Here is a 16625-nt window from a genome sequence, read left to right on the forward strand (position 1 = left end):
CTAGAGTTTGTCCTTGTGATTTATTAATAGTCATCACAAATGCTGGCATCATGGGACACTGTCGTCGAATCAATTTAAATGGGAGGCCAGCGTCAGATGGGGACAAATTAATTCTTGGAATCAGAACAACCTCTCCCTCTGCAGATCCTGTTAATACTTCAGCTTCGATAATGTTAGGTTGTAATCTTTTGACAATAAATCTGGTAGCATTACAAAGACCCCATTTACTATTGAGATTTCTCAATAGCATGATGATTACAGTGTTTTGGACAGGTTCAAGCCTTGGACTGATGAGAGGGCACAGTCCTCTCATTGGCCCTCCCAGCACAATTATAGCCAACAGCTGTAGTTGTAAGCTTGAACCTATGGTCGGAACACGTGGCCCCACATGCCTGAGTGATGTAGGCTTGATAGAGTTCAGGTACATGTAGTTGAGTAGGATTGAAACCCAGGAGAATGTTGTAAACCCCTTGTGCTGGCGCGGCACACTTCATAAAGATATAATGCCTCCACTCTCTGTGGGTGGGTTCCTGACTCAACCCCGCCCCTGCAGGAAACAGCTCTGGGAAACAGCTGGGGGGTGGGGGGAGGGCACAGCCATTGCCAAGACAACCCCTACAGGACTGACTTCCTTCCGCTTGGTCGCAGTTGTTGAGGTCATCATGAACACCACCCAGGGATTTTATATAAGTAGATAGAGGCCTGGTGCACGGGTAGGGGCTAGCTGGTTTGCCCTGAAGGGTGTCCTGGATCAGGGTGGGGGTTCCCTTGAGGCATGGGGCAGCCTGGGCAAGGGGCCTATGTTGGTTTGAAGGCCGGCCACGCCCCCATGTGGTGAGGGTCCCTGCTGGGGGTGTGTGGCAGCTTGGGTGAGGGGCTCAGGGCTGTTTTCAGGCTGGCCACACCCCTTCAGGGTGGGGGTCCCCGGTGGGGTGCCTGGCCAGCCTGGATGAGGAACTGATGGCTGTTTTCAGGCTAGCCAAGCCCCCCAGCGGGAACCCTCACCCCATGAGGGTGTGGCCAGCCTGGGTGAGGGGCTGAGGGCTGTTTGGCTGACAGTTAATTTGCATAAGGATATGCTGATTAGCCAATGGGAAGGGTAGCGGTCGTACGCTAATTACCATGTTTCTCTTTTATTAGTGTATATAGCCATTCTGACAGGTGTGAGGTAATATCTCATTGTGGTTTTAATTTGCATTTTTCTGATGATTAGTGATGTTGAGCATCTTTTCATATTTCTGTTGGCCTTCCATATGTCTTCCTTGGAGAAATCTATTCAGGTCCTTTGCCCATTTTTTAACTGGATTGTGTGGGTTTTTCTGGTGTTGAGTTTTACAAGTTATTTATAAATTTTGGATATTAATTCCGTATCAGATGTATCATTGGTGAATATGTTCTCCCATTCAGTGAATTGTCTTTTCATTTTGTTGATGGTTTCTTTTGCTGTGCAAAATTTTTAAATTTGGTATAGTCCCATTTGTTTGTTTTTTCTTTTGTTTCCCTTGCCTGAGAAGATGTATCACAAAATATATTGCTATGAGAAATGTCCAAGATTTTACTGCTTATATTTTCTTCTAGGATTTTTATGGTTTCAAGTCTAACATGTAAGTCTTTAATCCACTTTTAGTTTATTCTTGTGTATGGTGTAAGAAGGTGGTGTAGCTACATTTTTTTGTACGTATCTGTCTAATTTCCCCAACACCATTTATTGAATAGACTAGCATTACCCTATTGTATGTTCTTGCCTCCTTTGTGAAATATTAATTGACCGTAAAAACTTGGGTTTATTTCTGGCCCTCAGTTCTGTTCCATTGATCTACTAGTTTATGTCTCTTTTTATGCCAGTGCCATGCTGTTTTGATTACTATGGCCTTGTAGCAAAATGGAGTTGATATTGTCAAGAGAGCAATCTAAAATGGAACCAGGAGGCCTTTGGGAAGCTGAGCTAACTTACCCCCTCCATGTGAAACTGAACTTTTGGACTAAGCTAAACCATAACAATTATATCCTAATATAGTTCCTGGACCTGGCTCTGCAGCACTGAACTCTCTAATTAAAAAATAAATTTTCACCTAGCAATAAACAAAAGCAATTAATCATATCATATACTATAGTGTAAGTCTGCTTTCCAGCACCAACCACAGCTCTTTCAAAGAAACTTGTATAACCCCTTTCAAAGCTCCCTTTTTCTAAATTCTGTCTCTTTCTTTCCCCCTTGAAACACAGTTGAGTTTCTACTCAAATCTGTGTACCAACTTGCAATTCCTAAGACCTCCAAATAAAGCTTTCATTTGGCTTATAGTTCTTGGTCAAAATTTGTTGACAAGGTGGTCTTCTTGGTCCCTGCCAACTCTTCCTAGCTTAGTTGGGGGCTAACTTCTTTGCACCAACAGAAGTGCTGAAAGGCAGCATTATAATATCCAGGAGTAAAAAACTTTCCTGCAATTGATGGGGAAACATTTATCCACTGACAACAAATGAGGAACAACAAACTGGATAGAATTTAAAATATTATCAAATTACAGTGTAGTACATTCAGAATATTTGTTTCCTAAAGTTGAAAGATCAAGTGAATGAAATGATTCTGAGTAAAAGTGTTTGGCTTTTCCGTAGGTGTGTGAAATAGCTAATTCAGTTTAATCCTTATTTGTTGTTTTTTATTTTTTATTTTTAATATATTTTTATTGATTTCAGAGAGGAAGGGAGATGGAGAGAGAAATAGAAACATCAATGATGAGAGAGAATCATTGACTGGCTGCCTCCTGCACGCCCCCCACTGGGGATCCAGCCTGCAATCCGAGTGTGTGCCCTGACCACATGCCCTGACTGGGAATCAAGCCCCGACTTCCTGGTTCAGAGACTGATGCTCAACCACTGAGCCATGCCAGTCAGGCTATTTGTTGTTTTTTAAATGCTTAATGCTTCTCTGATTGCAAAAGTGAATGTCCTAATGTAGAAAACTTGAGAACTATGCAAAAGAATAACAAAAATAAAATTCACTTGTTACCACATAGGAAAAAAAATCTGTAAATATTTGTATATTTCTAGATTTATTTTTCTTTTTACGTCTTGTTGATTTTATAGTGAAAATAACCTGTTTTAATTTGCATTTTGGTTGCTACTATGAACAACTTTTCATATTGTTTTTTGGCCAGTTTTCATGTACCAACTTTTCTTTTGGCATCTTAGATTTTTCTTGCTGATTTGAATAAGCTCTTTCAATCATAAGAAAACTACCAATTCATTTTTTGTCACATTTATGGCAAATGTTTGTTTTTCTACGTTTCTTTACTGCCTCCTATTTCTGCATAGTTTTTAGAAAGACATATGTTTGTGTAGTCCACAACTCATGTTTGGTGAAGTTTTAGATCTGCAGAAACTCTGGCCACCCAAGGGCCTGTGGATCTGAAGTTGGAATCATTGATCAAAATGACACAAAGATGTCCCTGTGTAGTATCTCTTTCCGTTGAGTTTATGTAACCCCTGAACAATGAGAAACCTCTTGATGTTGGCTAGAAACTCAGGATTGAACTCAGGAGGCGTGCTAATGAATGAGAGTGCCCTCGGGTCCTTGCCCCTCACAAAAGGTCACCTTTATCCTTCTACAGATTTTTATGACATCTGCGACGAGGACGGCCACGGAGGCTCCTTGCATACCAGCAAGTGCACGTGCACTCCCGGAACCGTGCTAGGCCCTCACAGGCAGACATGCTTTGGTCAGAAACTAATCTTGAAATAGAAACAGGCTGTTAATATTAAGATCAAAAGAATAAATAAAAAACTCTTCCTGACTCAGAGCTTCATCTGAACACTTGAATGGTGTTTGCCTTTGTAGTTCATAACTAAAGCCTCAAGGCAACTTTAGATCATGTTTAGGGACAGTCTAGAACCGTGCAGTGCAACACAGAAGCCGATAATCAAGGGAGAGAGGGAGAATCACCTAGTGTTTCTTCCTCCTGCCCTCCAATCATCTAACAGGACCTCCCATTGACCATACTTGGGACAGGAGGCCCTACTTTCTCCTTTTCTCCAAAAGAAGTAACATTTCCTCTCTGGTCCCAGCTCTCGCCAGGTAGCCTCTACCTTGATTTGGTCTCCCACTAGATGACCTGACTTCTGGGATTAGGAAACATCACCTCCTCCTGTAACCTCCATCCCTAGGACTGGTAGTCTTTTCCTGCTGCTCGTAGACCTCCGCCATGCCAAATAGGGGAGGGCGGGGACTGGAAGCAAGTAGGCAAATGACCAGCAGAGGAAGGACTTGGCACCTCATCAGCTTGAGGGTGTGCATTACCTCTGGGGAGGGTGTCAGTGGAATGGGAGTGGGGAGGGGTACAGAGAGTTTTCAACCATATCAATAACCACTTATTTCATTAATAATTTTTTAAATGTTTGAAGCCAATATGGCAAAATATAACCATTTGTTAAATAAGTAAGGTGGGTGGGCAGATGCTCATTATATTATTCTCTGTGCATTTCTATATCATTGGAATATTTCATAAGAAGAAATTATTAGAGAAAAAACGTTCCAGATGAATGGCAACAGTAAGCCTTTTCCTTGCTCAGACATGCCACTCTTTCCCACCCCACCCCCTGGAATATGCTGCGTCTCTCCTTCAATGAAAGGTGGCTTCTTACAGGCACTGCCACCACTGCAGTTGACTCTTTGGTATGACAGCATATTAAAGGCAAGGAGGGAAAGTGAGAAGGAGAAAGGACAGAGAAAGGCAAGGAGAGAAGGTGCTGGAAGACGTGGAGGGACAAATCACAGGGAGCTCCCCTGAGCCCACCTGTCTTTGAAACTTGGTTCAGCCACTTACAACCTGGGTGGCCTTGAGCATCCCTGCATTTTCTCTTCTGCGAGCTATGAATAAGAGTGCCCACTTCCAGGAGGTACTAGCAGCATTCAACGGGTTAACTCAAACAAAAAGACCTTTGAATAGTATTGGCGCATAGTAAACTCTCAATGTTTCTGAGAAGTTTAATTTTAATTTTTCAATCACAGTTTACTTTCAATCTTATTTTGTATTAGTTTCAGGTAGACAGCATAGTGGTCAGACAACCACATCGCTTACACAGTGTCCCTGCCCCCACTATTTCCAGTAGTCACCTGGCATTATTATTGACTATGTTCCTTATGCTGTGCTTTGCATCCCCGTGACTATTTTCTGACTACCAATTTGCACTTCCTAATCCCTTCACCTCTTTTTCCCAGTCTCCCAGGCTTCATCCCCATTTGGCAACCACCAGTCTTCCCTCTGTGCCTATGTAAACTCTCAATACTTGTTGGTTATTATTATCCTTTATCTTTTTAATCTTTGTACCCACAGTGTAAACAGAATTGTCCCATGATTAGATCAAATATGTGGGGGGGGGCGGGAACCTGTGGTGTGCTTGCTGGGGTCATATTTCCTGGTGATAATCTGCTCCTGGTTGAATGTGTAGCTCTACATACAAGGCTGCCTGGATTCTGGTCTAGAGGAGGGCCAGGCTCAGTGTGATTTCAGGCAAGCTCGGCTAAAATAGGACTCTGGCCAAGAGAGTTCAGTGAAATGAAGAGAGAGACTCTGTGGGGTCATCCCATCAAGAGATTCAGCTTCAATATTCTGCTTCGAAGGGGAAGTCCTCCAAATGAGATAAGCTATGGAGAGAGCAAGCACAAAGAAAAATATGTCAATATTAAACTCTGGTTCAAAGGCATTCTTCTCTGGTGTATCCTATGGTCTTTGTGCTCTCTCGGTCTCCTCCACAAAATTCTGTAAGAACAGAAAGGAGGCCCCACCTTGATCTTCCATCAAATTGATCTGGTGGGTGTGCTAGGAACCAGGGCACAGAATAAACTCATAATAATAGCTAATATTAAGCCTCTCCTCACTCATCCTGCTCCAGCCCCAGTGGCCTCCTTACTCAACTCCTCTAAACACAGTTCCACCTCAGGGCCTTTGCACTTGCGGTTCTCACTGCCTACTATGCTATTCCCCCAGACATCCACACGGTTCATCCCTCACCTCCTCCAGGTTTCTGTTCAACTGGCATCTTGTCAGCAAAGTTTCCCCTGATCCATCCTATTTAAAGTATCAATCCCAGCCTGACTAGTGTTGCTCAGCGGTTGAGCATTGACCTATGAACCAGGAGGTCACGATTTGATTCCTGATTAGGGCACATGCCTGGGTTGCAGGCTCGACCCCTAGTGGGGGGGTGCAGGAGGCAGCCAATCAATGATTATCTTTCTTCATTGATGTTTCTATCTCTCTCTCTCTATCTCTGGTTGCCATAACATTGTTCACTGTTGCCTCTCTCTCTCTCTCTCTCTCTCTCTCTCTCTGTGTATTTATATATTTTTTTTGCTCAATCCCTTCATCGACTTTGATCCAGTCCCCCAACCCCTCTCCCCTCTGACACTTGTCAGTCTGTTCCCCGTATCCATGCCTCTGTTTCTAGTTGTAGGATTCAGTCTTAATTGCATGTTTATTTTGAGTTTATTTCTGTAGTCCCTGTAGTCCCTCACCAGGATGCAAGCCTGTGAAGGCAAGAACTTTGACCAGTGTACTATCTCAAGCACCTAGAAAGTGCTTGGCACATAGTAGATGCTCCATAAATATTTATTGAGTGAACGAAATTAATGATTCTGCCTTCTCCCTAGTTACATGTCCTTTCTTAAAGTTCTAGCTCTACATCTAGAAGTTCAGACAATATGCAGCTGTTAGGGATGCGTCTTTTCCAGGTACTCCAATTTAATTGCCAAACTACCAGGAAATAGTATGTAAAGATAAAAGTAGTCCCAGGTGCCTTCCAATCCTTCCCGCTGACCCTCTATCCATTTAGAAAAACTCCTGATGATCCCTCCTCCTCCTTCACTTAACCCAGTGCCACTTACAAGAGCCCATCGAAGGCCCTCCAGTTTCTATTTAAGCTGAGAATGGTCCTCATCTCCTCATCGTTCAATTTAAAGTCAAAGACCTGGAAAAGAGAGAATTCCAAAACATCAACGCCAAGCCCATTCCTGGTATGCTTTGAGATCTCTGTCATTCTCACCAGAAGCGAACTCACATAATGGGGCCACAGCCTTGCTCCCATTATGTCCACTGGATATGAATTTGGCTCTAAATTAGATCCTACGGAAAGACTGCAGTATTGACAGGGTTTAGTGTTCCCAAGGGGAGAGTGACCAGGCTTATCAGCACGAACCATGCCTGCGCTCCTGATGGGCAGGTCTTCAAGGGTGGTCCATGCCTGCCTACTGCTGTGTGTGGCCCCAGAACCTAACTGCTCAGGGGCAACCGCAGGTCTTCTCAGTGGTGAGAGGCACAGCTGTGCTCAGACCTAACAGGACTTGCCCGCTGCCCCCCCAGCACATCCTGGGCCCACAGATCATTCTCTCAGCTCCACTGAGGACAGCTCCCTGGCCTGAGAGATGGCAGCATGGTGGGAAGGGGGTGAGGCCCACGGACAACGCAGGGATGGGATGAGAAGCCCAGCAACAGAGTCTCTCCCGCCCCCTCCTCCACTGAGGAAAACCAGGGCCACCCAGCCAGAATCTGACCTGGAAGTTCTCAGCGATGTGTGCCGGTGTCATGGACTTGGGGATCACGACCACATTCCTCTGGACCTGGAACCGGATCAGAACCTGTGCAGAAAGGGACATCGTGTTCCCACTTATCTACAGGGACGCCTCCCCTACGAAAAGGAAAAATAAAAAACCTGCCGCTCACTGTGCCTCTCGTGACAGCGGCTATATTGACTGAGCACTTCGTGACAATCCGACACTTGCCCATCCTCTGCTCGATTATCTCCCCTAATCCTCACAACCACCCTATGCTTCCCTTTAACAAATTATTTTTTAAAAAAAGAAGAAAGAGAGAGGCTTGGGACAGTGTTCGGGGTCATACAGCTGGTAAGTGGTGGAACTGGGATCTGAACCAGCTCCAAAAGTCACGCTCTTGCCGCTCAGCTCGAGGGCCTCACTGCAGCTGTGAGAGGGACGCTGGCCTTCCTTCTCTGATGACCATGGTATTTCCTGGGCTGCAAAGACCCTTCCAAGGAAAGGCCTGGAGGGCTTCCTCTCCTGTTCACTTCTCTTTCAAGGAGTTAAGTGAAGGCAACATAAGGAAGAAAAAACAAAAATGGTTTACCGGGGCAAACACACACACACACTGTACCTGGGCTGCGGTTTTTTTGTGTTTTGCAGCAATCTCCTTAATCGTGGGGTCCTCCAGTAGGAAGGGGTCCTCCGGCCGGGCCCTACAGGCAGAAGGGAGGCAGAATGATCACCATTTTATCATATTCGGGTGAATATTACTACCGTGAGGGCCCAGGGCTGCTCATCCGTCTTCTCCACATGGGAGATGAGGCGGGAGGATCTGAAAGCGCGGGGTCTCGCCCCTGAGCTCCAAGGGCTCTGAGCCTCAGCATTTTGCAAAGGCAGGCCCAGCCCTGGGTGGCTGACCTGGAGCATTCCTCAAGGGTCAGGCACGTTGCTGTTTTTGAAAGTTCCCATTTCCCCCCGCTGCTTGGCTGTGCCAGGCACATCGCCTTCGACACGTTTTTCTTTCTGAGGGCTTGTAGTCTAAGACCAACATGAACCAATTATGAAATACGTTTTTAGGGTATCAAGAGAAAAATCCTTCAGATGCCATACCAAGGTCTACTCAGAGAGCCCAGAGGGCTGTATGCCGTGACAGTGATGCCCTTGGAGTAGCAATACTGGATCAGTTTCTCCTGCGTGAGGTATGGGTGACACTCAACCTGCAAAAGCAAGCAATCCCTGTCACTTGGCAGCTGGCCTGCTTTTTGAGCCGTTCTCAGGGCGTTCTACACACACACACACACACACACACACACACACACACTTGGCAGCTGGCCTGCTTTTTGAGCTGTTCTCAGGGCGTTCAACACACACACACACACACACACACACACACCCTGCCAGACAAGGACTGCCTCCTGCTAACCCAGACCCGAAGAGCTGTCTCATACCTCCCCAAAGTGTCCTGATCACTGAGCCCTGAGATAAGTAAGACTCAGTACATAACACAGAACTTGGCCCCAACAGTTTAAGACGTAATGGGCAGGATCATTACACCTTACTAAGCAGTTTACCTGGTTCGTCACTGGTTTGTGTTTCAGTCCAGGTTTGTTCAAGAGCCTTTCGATCTGGATGTGGTTGAAGTTGGAGACCCCGATGGCTTTCACCAGGCCCGCGTCCACCTGCTCTTCCATGGCCTGTCACAGAGAGGAACAAGTCTGGGCATCCCAGAGGGGCTCCGGGGACCTTGGCTTGGCTTAGTCCTCTCTGGGACAGGGGAAGCTGGTACAATGTCCACCATCGTAGGGTTAGCTGAGGCAGTTAAGGGAGATTTCTATCTAACCTGCGGGTCGATTCCAGCCCTCCTGCCCTTCCTCAGACCCGATGAAACACTAGGAGTAAAAAAGATGAAGGTTTTATATGCTTGCCATTCTCCTCTTCCCCCAAACCTGGTGGCTCCGGGTAGCCCTGGAAGAGGAGAAGCATCACTTGTCTGGGTTCTGGGTCAACCTCTTGCATACCAACCGTGGCTTGATTTTGCACATCAAGCAAACTGGGGGAGGTCATGCAGACTGTGCCCTGGCAGGGGCACCCAGGCAAGAAGCTGAGTGGAGCCATAATCTGGCCACCATTCATTTAGCAAGCTGTGTCCCTGATGCCTGCACCCCAAGGAAAGATATCTGTTTTATAATATTTAGTCTATAAGGGGCACTTTTCTAAACTTGCCCAAAGATACCATATGTGTTAACAGCAGCCCCCAATTCAACAGGTACTTATTATTTCCTTATTCCAAGTCCAGATCCTGTCCAGGAGTTGTCAGGACATAGAAATATACCATGTGCTTCCTTCTTCCAAGAATCTTACAGTCCAGTTAAAGAGCTCGGGTTCCCTTCTGGGGAGCAACGAGCCACAGCACTGAGGCTGCCGGAGAGCACAAGCCAGAGGCATAGCACCGAGAATCGGGGGCCAGAGAAGAAGACTTTATGGGTGGAGGTTAAACTGGGACTCAAAAATAACTTTGAGGAAAGAGAAAAAAGAGCAGGTGGGAGGAAAGCAGACTTCGAGGTGGGACAAGGGGGAGGTGCTCAGGGGACACTTTATCCGATGGTCCTCGAACCTGGCTGGGATTTGGAGTCACCTGACAGCTTTCAAATATCCCGATGCCCAGGTTCCGCCCCCAGAGTTCCTTACCAAATTGGTCTGGCATGCAGCTTAGGCACGGAGACTTTTAAAACGCCCAGGTCATTTTAATGCACAGCCTACGTTGTGATCACTAGGGTAAGTGTTGCAGGTCTTCCAACCAGGCAAAAGAGGTTAGAAGTACTGAGCCCCACAAGAGCCCTGAAACGCCGGAGTTGAGTGATGACACAATATAAACGTTCCTGTGTCATAGATCAGATAGAGTGGTGTGTATGCTACATCTTGATTTCTTTACCCTTTTTTCCCCTCCCATCTGCTCAGGTTAGTCAAGGAGATTTCTACTGGCCTGGATGTATGTACGTCCACATAACCATCTATGGCTTACACATTCAGACCTGTCTGTTTCATCTTAGACCAGCGGTTCTCAACCTGTGGGTCGAGACCCCTTTGGGGGTCAAACGACCCTTTCACAGGGGTCGCCTAAGACCATCGGAAAACACATATATAATTACATATTGTTTTTGTGATTAATCACTATGCTTTAATTATGTTCAATTTGTAACAATGAAATTGGGGGTCACCACAACATGAGGAACTGTATTAAAGGGTCGTGGCATTAGGAAGGTTGAGAACCACTGATCTTAGACCCTCTGAGCTTGACCATCAAAATGTTGTCATGCCGCCTGGCCAGCATGGGTCAGTAGTTGAGTGTTGACATGCCCAGGTTGCAGGCTCGATCCCCAGTGTGGGGCGTGCAGGAAGCAACCGATCAATGAGTCTCTCTCATCATTGATGTTTCTATCTCTCTCTCCCTCTTCCTTCCTCTCTGAAATCAATAAAAAAAATATTTTTTTAAAAAAATCTTTTCATACCTTCAAAATTTTTTATTTAGCAGTTATTCTCAAATCCATTCAAAAGACAGCACTGTGAATATCAGAATATTTTTTTTTTTGCAGAGAAAAACGACAGAACTGCCATAATTAATACCATCATAAAAGCTAGGAGGAAAAATCTGGTGGAACCAACAACCTTAGAGATACCTTAGTCTCCACATCTCACAAATAATTCCTAAGATATTTAAGAACTCACATTTAACCAGGGTAATATATATGACAGAGCCTTTACCAAATTTAGTGCAGTGGCTGAGTCTGCTGAAATTTTAAGCTGTGTTTCAGGTCTTGCCACAATGTTCATGTTCAGGAATAAAACATTCATTGAGTTGAGTCCATGTACATAAACCATTATATTGTTTATGAAATCATCAATCCTGACCTGTTTCCCTCATAAGAGGTTGTTTGTGGTAGTAAAATAAATATGTAGACTTCTTTTCTACAGTTAAGTGTGAGAATTCGTTATTGTTTTTTGTTTTTATGGCTACAATTTTGTCACTAGCAAAGAAAAAGTAATATCTTTTCTTGAAAATGCAGGCTTAGTACTGTACATTTATTTTAGTAAGTATATCAAACAAATATTTAAGACGCAGTAGTTAGATAGTGACTTGTATGATAATTAAGGTAAAAAAGAATACGCAAATCTAAAAGAAGCATTTTTCAACCTGAAACTTGAGTCCTCTTTCTAGAATGTGGGCTCATCAGCTCATACCTTGTTCGGCAGTGATGTTCTGTCGCATTTACCTTGGATTCATTAATTATATGATCAAGATAGTAGAATGTATGATGAATTGATGCCTTCAGAGGATTTTCCCAAAAGTATTTCATTTATTGCTATTTACAGTCTCTGGCTCCTAAAATATGATGTTACTTAGTATGGATCTTAGTTACATAAATCATTGCTGTCTTATTATTGCTAATTTTGACTTACAGAGCCTACGTGTAAATGATATATCCTCGTCCATCAAGTCCAATGGTAATACTGAAGCTCTTTAGCATGGCTGGTAGTTTTTGCTGTCTTTTTTTCCTTTTACCTACAACCCAGAGAGCTTCATAACAGCCTTAGAAACTCACCCATAGAAAACGGGATAGTTTTCTCCACACTTTGTTGTAACGTAGCCTTTCTACTGCTAGTAGCCTTTCTACTGCTAGTAGACAAATTTCATGATTTATTTGCCAAAGATAATTCCCTTCAAATACATTTACAAATTGTTAACCTTGCCATTATTCAATGATTAGTTTTCTGCTTTATTAACCTTTTCTCTGTTATCAAATCAATTTTGCTATCTAAATTTTCTTACTGCTACTCATTGAAGTTCAAAGCAGCAATAATGCTGTGCTTACAGATAAATACTTTTAAACAAATAATCCACAGAAAAATCAACACTTAATTATGTCAAGTATTAGAGGCCTGGTGCATGAAATTTATGCACAGTAGGGTCTCTAGGCCTGGTCGGCGATCACCCACTGCCGGTAGCCTCCCTCTGCGGGGCGACTGGCGGGACGATCGGGCGGTGGGGGGGCCCGCTGGCACCTGCCTTGGTTGGCCTGGGGCCTATGGGCTGGGGGCAGCTCCTGCGTTGAGCGTTTGCCCCCTGGTGGTCAGTGCACATCATAGCAAACTGTCATTCCGCCATTTGGTCAATTTGTATATTAGGCTTTTATTATATAGGATAAGCTCTTCAGAAAGGTTAGGCTTAACACTTACTACACTTTTAAGCTGTAAAATATGAGCTACATGTGCCCCACACCAAAAGCTGACAAAGTAACACAGTGAACTCTGGAAGCTTTTGTCACTATTGACTTGTCATTTGTTCATTCACTTTCATCTCTACTAGCATTTGCAGGAGGACATGTTGGTTTCAGGGGGTGGGGGGGGGGATGAGCAGAGAAAGACATTCCTCAATTCAATTTTGAATTCAAATTATGTGGGACAGGTCATTATCTGACCTGAGAAGCGAGTTGCTCGTATCCCCCAATATTCGAACATGTGTATTCACTGTGTGCCAAGCTCCATATGAAGAGCTTTGGTAGGTGGGGTATTTGGGACAGATCGACCGGGGTTCATCCAGTCCCAGCTCTGCCACACACTTGCTACATGACCTGACAAAGTCACCAACCTCTTGGGTCTCAATTTCCACATTTGTAAAGGGGGATGATCATAGTACCTGCCTCTTAAGCTCTGTCACTAAAGTTCCTGGTGCTTAATAGATGGTAGTGATCTTAATCTTTAAATTGCCATATTCTAAAAGATATATATTATTAGCATGTATTATAAGATTTTTTTTAAGGGGCAGAAACTGAGGTTCAGAGGAATTAAACAACTTATGCTAGGTTATTCAGCGGATACGTGCAAACCCAGGGCAAGGCCTCTGTTCCAAATCCCTCTTCCTGGTTTGAGGACATCACGGGCATCCTCCAGGTGAGGTGCACTGTATTCCAGTCTCCTTTGAGAACTCAGTCTTAGCCTTTGAAAACACAAGTGGTGTCAGGTGGACCCTAAGCCAAAGGTGATTAGGAAGGAATTCAAAGAATGAGAGAACGGTGGCAATGGTAAAATTAAACAGCACCAAGTCCATGGGCTCCTTCACACCCGTGTAGACAGACAGGCCCTTGTGGACAGAAGGGAAGGGTTCACTCCCAGTGCACTGAGAAGAAGATGGAACTTACCTCCCAGGCATCCAAGAATGTGAATTTACTGGAGAGGACATTGCTTTCCACAACATCGAGGAGAGAGTTTTGTCCAGGCTGGAAATGCAGAATGAAGAGCTTAGTGCATTGTACATCTGAGCACTTGGTTTGTTCAGTGAGACTTCCGGGTCCTAACTCATGCTAAACACCCACACCTTCATCCTATTTTTTCAAGTTCCAGAGTGCCAACTTTAAGAATGTGAGTTTGAATTATCCTAAATACTGTAGGATAAGTCCTGTAGCATAAAACATATATTCTTATATTTTAGAAACTGCTGGGATGGTTTTAAAATCTATTATGAGCACATTCCAAAAGCCACTATTGTCACCATGGGCACTATCTTCATACCCAGACCCTATAGATACTTGGGGACAGACTTCAATTTCAAAATCAACCAACAAGGGTTAGCTCCCAAAGAAGTGGTGTCCTGGGGGAATACCATATATTGGCCCAATTCTATTCTTGCAGCCTTAAGAAGCCTGGCGTTAGGGATGGTACACTATCGTCGCCATAGCTGGTCAGGAGGTGAGAGAGCCAGGACTTTGTGTCCCGCCTGTCTGCCAGGTTCCGGCAGGAGCAGAGCCCCAGGCCACGAGGGCTATTTCTTCAGCGAGGACTGGCTACCTTCCAACGGGACCATACCTGGGCTCTTCTCCAAGGTGGCACCCCAGGGCACCAGAGGGTTGAGCCCTGACATATCAGCATGGAAGAGCTCCCCTGGGAAGGGAACTGTTGGCCTGGGATCAGGACGAAGGAGATGTGGCAGCTGCCGCTTGCCTGGACTGCCAGAAAGCGTGTTTCTCCCAGACTGAGAGAATGCCTGGGCCCGTGGTTGTTTCATGAGCCACACGTGGACTCGGCTCTTCTTCCAGGTTTTCGTCTCCTCCCGATAACCTGCAGCTCAAGTCACAAAGTGCAAGGCCTCCTGCTCCATCCGCCCCATGCCCAGCCCTGGCACCTACTTGGGAACTGGAGATGGGGACAGGAAGTAGCTCAGACCTGTAATCCCTGTAACCCCTGTGGCCAGTGAATAAGGTAGAGGTCCAGGTAGTCCAGTCTCAGATCCATGAGGGTCTTCTGACAGGCTTCCTTCGCTAGGGTTCTCTCAAAGAAGCCAGACCACAGCTAATGAGTGAAAGGCAAGACGTCAGTACTGGGGAAAGGAAGGGCCCCGCGACTCACTCTCCCTGCTGTGGATGTATACCCTGATCTAACCAGAGGCAGGCCTTTTAGAGCAAAGTTGGTTAAGACACATGATCCAGGTATTGGAGATCAGCAGGCTGCTCAGCAAGTCAAGGACATTTTTAAGTGTGAGGACAAGTTATTTTTTCAACTCTCCTGGCCTTCTGTCTGTCTCGCCTATTGTTTAGCATATTTGGGCCCTGACTCGGTATTTGTGTAATGCCTAATTCTCTTCCTTGGCTATAGGCTTTCTGAGGGCAGGAATTGTGTGTAGCTTTTAAATGTCAAGCATTTTTAAGTCTTTGGGAGCAAATGGTCCTTTCTCTGCATTTTCATGTCTCCGGGCCAATGGGCCCCAAGTGTTGATTCTTTAAGAAGTTTATCCAGATTCCACCACTGCATACAGTGGATCTGGGCACTTTCCAAGTACCTGTAACTAGTGTTTGTTTTGCAAGTTGGATATAATACAGATCCAGTGATTCTCACCTCTCTCTCACCCTGCCCTTTATTTAAAACTAGAGGCCCAGTGCACGAAATTCCCGTAATGAATTACGAAAGGGATGTGCAACGGGGAGCGAGCCTAAGCCAGCAGTTGCACATCCCTCTCGCAGTCCGGGATCCCTCGCTCCTTACCTAAGCTGGCAGTTGAGAGGCTCCTGCTACCTCTGCTGCACTCGCCAGCCATGAGCCCGGCTTCTGGCTAAGCGGCGGTGGGAGCTCACTGACCACCAGGCGGCAGCTCCTGCGTAGAGCGTCTGCCCCCTGGTGGTCAGTGCACATCATAGCGACCGGTCGTTCTGGTTGTTCTGCCCTAATGGTCGCTTAGGCTTTTATTATATAGATAACATTTTGTAACTCACCTTTTACTAGACTGAACTAAAATAAAATTTGCAATGGACAACAAAAAACAATCTGGCCATTTTCCAAAATACCTCTGGGCCACAGCCATTGAGACCAGTGCTGAAAGGCAGGGCTTCAGGATCAATCCTGACTGCACCCTTAGCCTTTGACTATCATGGGGCAGGTGGATCCCATGGATGGAGAGTGCCCCCATGGCTCAGTGGAGCCCTCCCCACTAGGGAAAACTGCCTGGAGATGGGTGGGTGGCAGCAGTATCTCCCCACGCCAATGCTGTTCGACAGTGTGGATATGTGTATACCCAGGGATGTCATAAAGGCAGGGATGAAGAGGGCTGGGAAATGATGCTAGAACTCAGAGGAAAGGCTGGCAGAGTTCTGGGTGCTGACCACATCCAAAGCCTCCCACCTTTACTTAAAGTGCAGTCCTCCCAGCAAAGGAGACTGGTACTGAAAAATAATCATATTATTTTAAATCTTAGAACACAAATACTTATGTGAATAAGGGGTTAACTTTCTTACATGTGAACTAGAGGCCTGATGCGTGAAATTCATGCAGGGGCTCAGCCCTCACAGCCCTGGCTTCATCAGGAAGGTCATTCGGCTGTCCAGTCTAATTAGTATATTACGCTTTTATTATTATAGACTAGAGGCCCGGTGCACAAAAATTTGTGAGCAGGGCGCGGGAGGTTGCGATGCCACCCTCAGTCACGCTCAGAGTAGGGCCGATTGGGGGGTGGGGCACCGCCCCCTGTCACACTCATCAAGGGGTCGATGGGGAGGTTGCGGCGCCACCCCCTGTCACGCACAGAGCAGGGCCGATCAGGGGGTTGGGGCGC

At 45.6% G+C, this 16625-nt stretch overlaps 1 protein-coding gene across 1 annotated transcript in view; it reads right to left on the reverse strand.

The window, feature by feature from the left end:
* Positions 1 to 5003: 5003 nt before the first annotated feature.
* AKR1B10 (aldo-keto reductase family 1, member B10 (aldose reductase)) overlaps positions 5004 to 16625 on the reverse strand; it is a 16710-nt gene continuing 5088 nt past the window's right edge. Inside the window, exons 3-10 of the mRNA XM_005860706.2 lie at positions 14747 to 14872; positions 13726 to 13803; positions 9100 to 9222; positions 8639 to 8745; positions 8160 to 8241; positions 7544 to 7627; positions 6878 to 6960; positions 5004 to 5641 (exon numbers count right to left, since the gene is read on the reverse strand). Of these exons, the coding sequence (XP_005860768.1) occupies positions 5599 to 5641; positions 6878 to 6960; positions 7544 to 7627; positions 8160 to 8241; positions 8639 to 8745; positions 9100 to 9222; positions 13726 to 13803; positions 14747 to 14872 (726 nt within the window). The 3' untranslated portion in view covers positions 5004 to 5598. The remainder of the gene's footprint in view (positions 5642 to 6877; positions 6961 to 7543; positions 7628 to 8159; positions 8242 to 8638; positions 8746 to 9099; positions 9223 to 13725; positions 13804 to 14746; positions 14873 to 16625) is intronic.

Source organism: Myotis brandtii, unplaced genomic scaffold, assembly GCF_000412655.1.
Source record: "Myotis brandtii unplaced genomic scaffold, ASM41265v1 scaffold1384, whole genome shotgun sequence".
Classification (NCBI taxonomy): domain Eukaryota; kingdom Metazoa; phylum Chordata; class Mammalia; order Chiroptera; family Vespertilionidae; genus Myotis; species Myotis brandtii.